This window comes from Dipodomys ordii, unplaced genomic scaffold (genome assembly GCF_000151885.1).
Source record: "Dipodomys ordii isolate 6190 unplaced genomic scaffold, Dord_2.0 Scaffold75, whole genome shotgun sequence".
Taxonomy (NCBI): Eukaryota; Metazoa; Chordata; class Mammalia; order Rodentia; family Heteromyidae; genus Dipodomys; species Dipodomys ordii.
The window spans coordinates 6,131,544-6,141,725 of NW_012267291.1; the positions used below are offsets into that span (position 1 = coordinate 6,131,544).

Here is a 10,182-nt window from a genome sequence, read left to right on the forward strand (position 1 = left end):
TTTGCTTATGTGGTGCTGAGGAATCGAACCCAGGGCCTCATGCATGCAAGGCAAGCGCTCTACCACTGAGCCACCTTCCCAGCCCCTGTCCCTGAGTTTTTTTGCTCAAGGCTAACTCTACCTCTTGAGCCACAGCTCCACTTAGGGCTTTTTGGTAGTTGATTCAAGATGAGTTTCACAAATTTTCCTGCCTGGACTGGCTGAACTGTGATCCTCAGATCTCAGCCTCCTGAGTAGCTAGGATGACAGGCGTGAGCCACAGGCTCCAGCTTGCACACTGGCTTCTTGGAGACAGAAGCAGCCGAGGCTGGGCTTGGGCAAAGCTGGATCCTTGAGGGAACCTGCTAGCGGAGCCCTGCCGTCTCCCTGGAGGCAGAGGCTGCAGATTTGAGGGCGTGTGCTAGCTTGTCATGGGGCAATAGAGTGGGTTGAGTGTGTGCTGAGTGACTTCCCGCCCTGGCATTGTCATGGCAGGGCTGAAAGTCGCCCTGGAGACCTCTAGGTGGCGCCTGAGCGCGGGGCGGTTGCCATGCCATCGGTCTCAGAGGAACCTGGGTCACCTTTGAACGTGAAACAGACACAAATGGTGACAGGGTGACTTCATGTAGGACAGGAAGTCCCGAGTGCAGGGCCCTTGGAGTTGCTCTGACGGGAGGAGCAGCATGGGTGTTACAGGAAAGGTGAGCTGTGGTCTTGGACCTACTTGATTCTCCACAATGGCTCTGTTGGTGGTTTAAGGACTGGTTCTGGCCGTGTAGGGCCAGACCTTGGCCTCTCCCTTCACCACCAAGGGCCATCCGTCATGGCTGGCAGAGGGAAGTGTGCGGGAGGGGCCGCTGTCCTGCCTCACCCGCAGTGCTGTGCACTGTGGACGGGCATTGAGTGCAGGTCTGTGCTGAGTGGAGAACATGCCCGGCCCCTATCCTGGTGCGTGGGGGGGACCTGGCTGGGGGGAGGTGCGGCAGGTGGCCTGTGGGGGCAGGGGAAAGGGCAACACACACTGCTTTGTTGCTCATGACACCTGACATCTCTGTCCTCTTCTTTTCCAGACAATTTATGAAAACCGAATATACAGCCTTAAAATAGAATGTGGACCTAAGTACCCAGAAGCGCCCCCCTTTGTAAGATTTGTAACAAAAACTAATATGAACGGAGTTAATAGTTCTAATGGAGTGGTAAGTTGGTTTTGTCTCCCACTTCCCTGTCCTCTGGCGGCTCTCCGTCCTCCTGTGGGCGCTGGGCGTGGGCTGCTTCGCGTTGCAGGGGCTGGGGTGCGGTGGGCTGTGTCTCAGGCAGGCTTGGCTCTGGTCGTGTCTCCTAGTCACTACGATGTGAGCCCATTCAGTCCTCTCAGCACCCGAGGCAGGATGAGGAAATGGAGGCACCGAGGTGAAGTGCTTGCCTGTGCCTGCTGCTCGTTTAGCTCATTTGTGTAGGCCAAACACCTAACACAAAAATGGGAAGTCCGATTGCTGCAAAATACCAGACTTGCCAGGAACCAGCGGCCTGTAAGCCTCACAGTTCCAGAGGCTGAGATCTGAGAATGCTGGTTCAAAGCCAGCCCAAACAGGAAAGTTCCTAACTACCAAAATAGCCAGAAGTGGAGGTTTGTCTCAGGTGTGGTAGAGCACTAGCTATGAGCACTCCTGACCTTTGGGGCCAGAAGGGCTTCAGACCTGATCCTGTTGCTGAGCCCTTGCAGCTTGTTCCCAGGGCTGCGCCGTGGCTCCCAGGGTGCACAGCAGCTGCAGCCATCTGCACGGTGCCAGCCCCCTGCATGCACTGCCTTTGCAGAGAGCCTGAGTTCACTGGGATTGTCTTTCCTCTTCATAGGTGGACCCAAGAGCCATATCCGTGCTAGCAAAGTGGCAGAACTCCTATAGCATCAAAGTCGTCCTGCAAGAGCTGCGGCGCCTGATGATGTCTAAAGAAAACATGAAACTCCCCCAGCCTCCGGAAGGACAGTGTTACAGCAACTAATTGAAAGCCCCGCCCCTCGATTTCCGGGCCTCCATCTTCCACAGTAGTCAGTTTCTAGATCCGTCTGTAGACCTTCAAGTACTGGAAAGGAAGCTCCCATTCGAGGCAGTTCATCCTAAGACACTGTACATGATACTAATTCTGTCCGTTTGAAATATATGAGTTGTACTATAACAGACCATCTGTCAATGTAACCACTGTCCTCCTTGCCCGGGATCGGACGCAGCCGAGCTGACCCCGCGCTGACCGGCGGGCGCTGCTGACTCAACTGTGAACAGACTCGGCACACAATCACTGCTGCTGCAACGCCTGGGGTCTCTGCCCCCCCCCCCAGTCCTGTCCTGCGGCCCCCTCCTCCCTGCCTGCCAGTGCACCCGACGTCTGCCCCCCCTCCCCAGTCCTGTCCTGCGTCCCCCTCCTCCCTCCCTGCCAGTGCACCCGACATCTGTCCCCTCCCCAGTCCTGTCCTGCGTCCCCCCTCCTCCCTGCCAGTGCACCGATGTCTGCCCCCCTCCCCCATTCTGTCCCCTGCTCTTGTTCCCACCCCCACCCTTCATGCTGACACTCCTAGGGTGTGCTCCCCCCTTCCCATTCCTATTCCCCATGTCCTGCCCTTCATGCTGACATGTCTGGGCTCTGCCCCCCTTCCCTGCTCCTGTCCCCATCCCTCCATGCTGGCACGTCTGGGGTGCACCCACCCTTCCCTGTTCCTGTCCTCCCCATTCCTTTTCCCCTCATCTCTCTGTGTTGGCACGCTGGGGTCTCTCCCAATCCCTGTCCCCCGAGGCCCCCCAGCACGGTGGCTCCTTAGAGTAGATGCAGCCTGGGGACGCGTGGTGTGAGGCTCTCCCTGCGGCCCGGCTTTCTCTGCAGACCTCCAGCCCCTCGAATGCGCTCCCACCCTCCCTCCCTCTCCCTGCGCTGCCGGGGGGGGCGCTTTCTTCCTCTCCTCCACCCCCTTGCTGCCCCACACCCCCAGCTACCAGGTGAGGCCGCATCTGAGGCCTCCTCAGTCCAGCCAGGCCTGCCCCATGCCCACCCCGCTGCCGCCTCAGCCAGCCCTCAGCTCGGGGTCTGTAGGTGACAGCCTCCTGGTGGCACCTGCCCCAGCTCAGCCCGGGGATGGGGACGGCCACAGGAGGCCCGAAGCACACATCCTCTCCTTCCCGGTCCCCACCGCTTTGCTTTGAAATGTGGAAGGTTTGCACAGGCCCGCCCTGCCCTCGGGTCCACCGAGTCAGTGGGAGCCCCCCCCCCACTGCTGCTCCTGAGGCCCTCTGCCGGCTTGGGGGAAGCTGGGCAACACGGGAGGTGGGGGGCTGGGGGGGGGCGGCCCTCTCTGTTAGGACCACTAATCGCTGGGCGGACGCGAACCGAAATAAAGGCAGTTCATCGTGTTCTGAAGGGTTTCGTGTGTGGCATCTGAAGCGGCAGCTACAATGGTTGGAAAAGTGTTTCTTTTCGTGGATGTTTCTGTGGGGAAATCTAGGGGTGAGGACCTGACATCCTGTAGGAGAAGTTTCTCAGCAGTGGCCTGCAGCCTTTGACGGTCACAACATTGCCTGGGTGGAAATAATAAGCGTGAATAAATATTTACCAAGCTGTGTTCACTTCCTCCTGCCATTCCAGGTGAGGGCGGAAGCTGCTTTGGTTTTGAAATCTGCCCTGGAAGTAGGTTCCAGGCTGGCGCTGGTGCTCACGCCCGTCATGCTAGCTACGCTAGAGGCTGAGATCTGAGGATCACGCGGCAAAGCCAGCCTGGCGGGAAAGGCTGTGAACCTATCTTCAGTTACCCACCAAAAAGCCAGAAGCGGAGCTGTAACTCAAGTGGGTGAAAAGGCCAAGCAAGAGCATGAGGCCCCAAGTTCAAGTCCAGCATTGGCATTCACACACAAAAATGGGCTGATTTGGACCACAGATTGATTGCTTTGCCACTCTGTCTAAAAAGGTTCTTTGGTTCTGTTGCTATGTAGGATTTGGGTTGTTAAATATACAATAAAAGTTCTTTCCTATCTGGGACTGCTGGCTCAGGCCTGTCTTCCTAGCTACGCAGGAGGCTGAGGTCTGAGGGTTGTGATTTGAAGCCAGCCCAGGTGGGAAAGTCCATGAGACCCCAGGCTGGCTTCAAGCCACAATCCTTAGCTCTCAGCCTCCTGAGTAGCTAAGATGACAGGCCTGAGCCACAGATGCCCGATTCCATGAGACTCCTCTCTAGTAAACTACTCAGACAAGGCCCGAAGTGGTGCTGTGGCTCAAGTGGTAGAGCAGAGCTCTAGACGAGCACAAAGAGGCTCAAGGACAAGACGCGGGCCTTGAGTTCAAGCCCCAGGACTGGCAAAACGAAACTAAAAACAGCTCTTGACTGGCTGGGCTTACTTAGTCTTGGTTGCAAAAGGGAAAAACTAGTGAAATCGTCGCCTAATTCTGGTGAGCGCTGCCACCACTGTGGAGTTGGGGACTCGCCGCTGCTTCACCCAGGATTTGAGTTTCCAGCCGGGGGCCTGGCCCTGGGCCTGCTCCGGTGTCAGTGCCAGCCACAGGCCACACCCCAGACCCCCTTCCCTGCCTCCGGGGTGAGCTCTGCCTGGGAAGGGCAGCGCGGGGCGGCCAGCCCCTGCACCAGCACAGTGCGCGCGCGCGGTGGCTTCAGAACGAGCGGCTGGAAACCTAACGGGCCGGGCCGCCAGGCGCGAGGCAGCCTTGCCAGCCCCTCAGGTCACCACTGTCCCCGCCCAAGCCTCAGCCTAGCAAGCCCTGCCCACTCCAGGACACGAGTGACCACAGCACTGGCTCAAACCAAAGTCCTCCAGCTCTCAGCCTCCTGAGTGGCTGGGATTGCAGGTGTGAGCCTGTAGAACCACGTAAAGCCCAGTGGTTCTGGGTGGTTTGGCAGGCTGCCATACGCAGCTGTGCTGGCCGTGGCACTCGCAGGCAGGGAAACCTGAGGCTCCGTGGGTGCATTTTCAGCCTCCACCCGGTGGGCTGCCCCGAAGCCCATGCAGGAAGGATGGCTCCTCACGCCACTGCAGGGCCGCGGCCCGCGGCTGCGCTGTTCAGCGCGGTGGGCTTGTGGCCAGCTGTGGCCCTCTGCCTTTGTGTCGCTTGCCAGTTCTGGCGTTGTTTTGGGTTTTGTTGCTTTGTTGGTTGTGGGCTTGAACTCTGGGCCTGGGTGCTGTCCCTCAGATCTTCAGCTCAAGGCGAGCGCTCTACCGCTTGAGCCACAGAGCCACTTCTGGTTTTCTAGTGGTTTATGGGAGATGAGTCTCATGGACTTTCCTGCCTGGGATGGCTTTGAACTTGATCCTTAGATCTCAGCCTCCTGAGTAACTAGGATGACAGGCGTGAGCCACCGGCGCCCGGCTGCCAGTACCAGCGTTACACTCAGGGCCTCACCTTCTCACTTGGCTTCTTCCCTCCTCAAGGCCAGCGCTCTGCCACTGGAGCCGCAGTTCCACTTCTGGCATTTTGCTGGTTAATGGAAGTGTCACGGACTTTCCTGCCCGGGCTGGCCTTGAACTGCGAGCCTCCTATTTCAGCCTTCTGAGTAGCTAGGTTACAGGCCTGAGCCACTGGCCACACCTGGCTGCCCTCTACCTTCAATTAATTATTTAATTAATTAGTAGGTCATGGGGCTTGAACTCTGGTCTGGGCGCTGTCCCTCAGCTCTTCAGCTCGAGGCGAGTACTCTACCACTTGAACCACAGCGCCACTTCTGGTTTTCTGGTGGTTCATGGGAGATAAGAGTCTCATGGACTTTTCTCCCAGGCTGGCTTTGAACCGTGATCCTCAGATCTCAGCTTCCTAAGTACCTAGGGTGACAGGCCTGAGCCATCAGCCCCACCTGGCTGCCCCCTATACCTTTAAAAGCCAGTCCCCCACCCCCGCCGCCGTCCCCGACCTGCCCCAGCCTCACCCACAGGCCCAGCCTGGCCCTCCCTGTCCACCCTGCCGGCTGCTTGCAGGGCGGCGGGGGGGGGGGAGCGGGATGAAGGGGCGTTGGCGTTCCCCTGCTGCGCCCAGCATCTCGGCGGCCCATGGCCCAAGCTGGGGAAAGTGCCCTGGCACAGCCAGGGGTGGGCGCCAGGCAAGGGGACACCGTCCACAGCCCCGGCCGCGGTCATCTGGGGTCCCCAAGGCAGACGTGAGTGCCAGCTGGCAAGGACTGGCCGACTGGACCACGACGTCACCCCACCCCAGGACACGGCCACCCTTGACGCTGGCTTCATGTGACACAGCCGCTTCTAGGACGCATTTGAGGTAAAAGCCATTGTCTAGCGGCAAAGGCCAGGTAAGGCAGCATTCACTCCCCTGGGCTGCCCTCGCGTCACCCGGGCGTGCAATCCGGGGACCAGCGCAGGCTTATCGCCAGGTTCCTATCACAGCTGATAAACACCTGCTCTGCTCCGTGTGTCATCCACCATCCCCTCCCACCCCACCTGCGGGCTGGGAGCGAGGCCTGCGCCGCCGCTCCTACCTGGACCGCCTGGCAGACGGTAGGTGCTCAGTAGACACTGAGCTGAGCGTCTGTGGCTCACGCCTGTGATCCTAGCTACTCAGGAGGCTGAGACCTGAGGATGGCATTTTGAAGCCAGTTAGGGCGGAAAAGTGAGATTGTTAATTCCAATTAACCAGCAGAAAGCTGTGGCTTCAAGTCAAAGAGCACCAGCCTGGAGCAGGAAAGAAAAGGAAGAGCGCCAAGGCCCTGAGTTCAAGCCTCAGTACCAACACAAAACAAACAAAAATAAAGGTGGAAGGGCATGCAGGGGTGAGCAAGCCGGGGAGAGCGCGCTGCAGCCTCGCTCTGCTCCAGAACCAGGCTCTTCTCATGAGCTGTGTGACCTGGGCTGCTGCCTTAGTCTCTCTGTGCCTTTTGGGATCCATGTCACCAATACTCAAAGAGGTGAAGTCCTTGTCCCATTTCACTGCCAGAAGAAGGGAAAACTGGCACTGGTGGCTCACGCCTATCACCAGCTACTCGGGAGGCTGAGATCTGAGGATCAGGGTTTGAAGCCAGCCTGGGCAGAAAAGTCCCCAGAGACTCTTCTCGGCAACAAACCACTCAAAAAGTAGAAGTGTCTTGGGTGGTAGATCTCTAGCCCTGAGCACCGAGGCGCAGGGACAGCACCCAGGCCCTGAGTTCAAGCCCCACAACCGGAAAAAAGAAAAGCTGAAGCCCCAGGGCCTGATGAAGATGAACCAAACGCAATGAACTCCCCCACGGGGCCAGCGGGGGGCGCCCGAGGGCCACCGACACCGGGCTCCCTCAGCTCCCCGGGCCGGCTGCAGGAAGGACAGATGGGGACAGATGTGGCCGCTGGGCAGAGGTGGGGCTGGGGCGGCGACACCCGGGCGCCCACTGGGGACCCGCGGGGAAGGGCCAGGCCCACCGTCCTACAGCGGCCTCCTGGAGCCGGCCCTGCCGCCAACTTCCCCAGAGTCTGTCCGTCTGTCTGGAAGCTCATCCATTGAATGATGCTGGACAGACAGTTTTGCTGGGGGCCCCTGGGTCCCCTCTGGTGGCTCGGTGCCCCCCCCATGGGCCCAGGGACGGGGACATGGCCGGGCCCAGGCAGCTCCGGGCTCCAGTCCAGAGTGTGGGTCCCTCCCCAGCTGTGGGAGCTGGGGCCCCGCGGCCCCCCAAACAACACCGGCTGGGCGTCTCCCCTGCTCTAAAGTCCCAGCGCTCAGGGACCACAGCTCAGAACGGTGGCCCGGCCTCGCTTCGGCACACCCGGACCCTCTGGCCGTGACAGGCCCTCGGAGGCTCGGGCTGGGCCCCAGCCCTCCTGCCCCAGCCCCCAGATCGGGGCCAGCTCGGAGCCTGGCTGTGCCTGGGAAGGGAGAGGGCCCAGCAGGGAGCAGAAATGCTTGCCAGCCCCTGGGGGTGGCCGGGCTGGAGGAAGGGGAGCTGAGGGGCAAGGCAGATCCACGGTGTCAGTGCTGACGGGGAGGGCCGGGCCTGGGGGGCCGGTGGAAAGGAGAGACACGGCCGGGAGGGTGGCATTTGAGCCAAGAAGACGTGAGGGAGGAAGGCAGTGAGTCATGCTGACATCTGGGGGAAGAATGTCCAGGCAGAGGAAACAGCCAGTGCAAAGGCCCTGAGGCAGGAGCATGCTGGGCTGGGAGAGGTAGCCTGGAAGCCAGTGTGGCTGGAGGGGAGTGAGGCAGAGAGGAGCGGAGGAGGGGTGCGGGGCGGGACGTGACTGCCGTCCTTCCACAGCCAGGCCCTGCCCGTCACTCAAGGCCAGAGCGCTGATGAGGTCATAGCCACGTGACCCTCAGCGAGGTTCTGGGGACCCCGGGGAGCGGGGTCCGGCTGTGTAGACGCTTGCGGTGCTTGGAGGCCAAACCCCAGGACCCAGGACGGCCTCTGGGCCTCAGGGGGTTCCTGGGGGGGGAGGACTTGGGAGGCGCGGAGAGGGCACCACGTTGCCAAAGACACCCCGCGGGCCGCGGTGAAGGGGCGAGGTCCTGGTCCTGGTGAGGCGGGGCTACAGTCACGCATGGAGTGTGCGCACGCGCAGTACGTCTACGGGGGTGTGCGACGGTGTGAGCGTGGCCTCGGAGCCGAGCCACCCTCGCCCACGTGGCCGCGGGGTCCCGGCTGAGACACGGAGGCGCCGTGGCCCTGCGCCTCTGCCCTCCCCCCCCCCGCTGTCCCAGTGGCCACTGAGCCACGCCCCCCATCCTCATGTCCCCTCGCTCTCCTGAGTGACACTCCACACCTTCCACTCAGCCTGGGGGCTGGGGCGACACAGGGAGGGACCAGAGTCTGGGGGGACACCTGTACCCCAGATGTGGACGGAGCTGTACCAGTGGGCCGAGCCTCAACTTCCCCATTGGTGCAGACCAGAGGGGGAGGGGAGGGTCCTCCGGGGCCCCAGAGGGAGGGCTGCGGACGCTGCACCCCGTGGGCTCCTTCCCAAGTCCCACAGGCGGAGACTGGGCACTGCCCGCCACACCAGAGCCCCGGGCCTGAGGCACAGCCGTGCGGCCCACACAGCACAGGGGGAGGGGGCCTGCGGGGGTCCTCCCCTTCCCTTGGTACCCCCTTCCCCCAAAATGGGGTCACCTCAGCTGAGAGACGCCTGTCATCCTAGCTACTCAGGAGGCTGAGATCTGAGGATCGCGGTTCAAAGCCGGCCCCGGCAGGAGAGGCCCTGAGGCTGTCAGGGAGGCTCCAGTGGCAGAGCGCGGGCTTGGAGAAAACGCGCTCAGGGACGGCGCCTGAGCCCGGAGTTCACCTCCACCGCCACCGCCAACCAACGTCGCCAGGATTGGCTAAGACTAAAGAAATCGCCCCTCCCACAGCTCTGGGGGCAGAAGCTGAACCCAGGGCTAGCGGGGCGGGGGGAGGGGACGCCCTGTGTGCCCTGCAGGCCCGGTCCAGCCGCAGCCTCCTCCGCTGGACCCGCCTGCCCGCCTCAGCTCCAAATCCTGAATGAAGGAATGAACGTGAGAGACCTTATCTCCAAATCTGCCCACCTCTGGAGGGGACGAGGGGACGCAACTCCACGCCACACCAGCGCCACCTGTGCGCCCTGAGGATGCGGCGGCCGCCAAAGCCCTTAGGGACAGCTGCGTCCTCAGCCAGGCCCAGGCCAGCACGCAGGTCGGACAGAGAAACTGACAGTCTCAGAGACACACTTTAAACCATCGTGAGACTATGATCCAGTCTGTGCCCAGGGCCCCCGGAGCTCCAGGCTGGCCCGAGAGCCAGGCCGGCCGGCGCCCCGCAGCACCCACCACCCACGGCGGCCTGGCTCTGTCTACACCGGGCCTCCTCCAGGGAGCCTCGCACCCACCTCTCTCCGGTCCGCGCCTGCTCTGCACGGAGGCCCTGGCCCCTCCAGGCTTGCCCCGACTTGGGAATTTGCCCTTTTTTTCTTTTATGGTGGCACTGGAGTTGGAAGTTGGGGCCTGAGGCTTGTGCCTCCCGCCCTGCCCTTTTTGCCTCTTGTTGGTATTTTCAGATAGAAGCCCAGGCTTCCTCCAGCCTCCAGCCTCTTCCTCCCTCCTAGCTGGGATTACAGGCATGCACCACCACGCCAGCTGCTTGTGGAGAAAGAGTCTTGCAAAGTTGGTGCCTGGCTGGCTTCCCACAGCAACTCTTCCGACCTCCCGGGCGCTGGGGCTGCAGCTGCGCCTCCCCACGCGGGTCCCCCGGGCGGGCGCTGGGGCTGCAGCTGCGCCTCCCCACGC

At 61.4% G+C, this 10,182-nt stretch overlaps 1 protein-coding gene across 1 annotated transcript in view; it reads left to right on the forward strand.

The window, feature by feature from the left end:
• Ube2v1 (ubiquitin-conjugating enzyme E2 variant 1) overlaps window positions 1–2,159 on the forward strand; it is an 8,152-nt gene extending 5,993 nt beyond the window's left edge. The window contains exons 3-4 of the mRNA XM_013024342.1: window positions 1,050–1,175; window positions 1,834–2,159. Coding sequence (XP_012879796.1) covers window positions 1,050–1,175; window positions 1,834–1,980 — 273 coding nt within the window. The 3' untranslated portion in view covers window positions 1,981–2,159. The remainder of the gene's footprint in view (window positions 1–1,049; window positions 1,176–1,833) is intronic.
• Window positions 2,160–10,182: the final 8,023 nt, after the last annotated feature.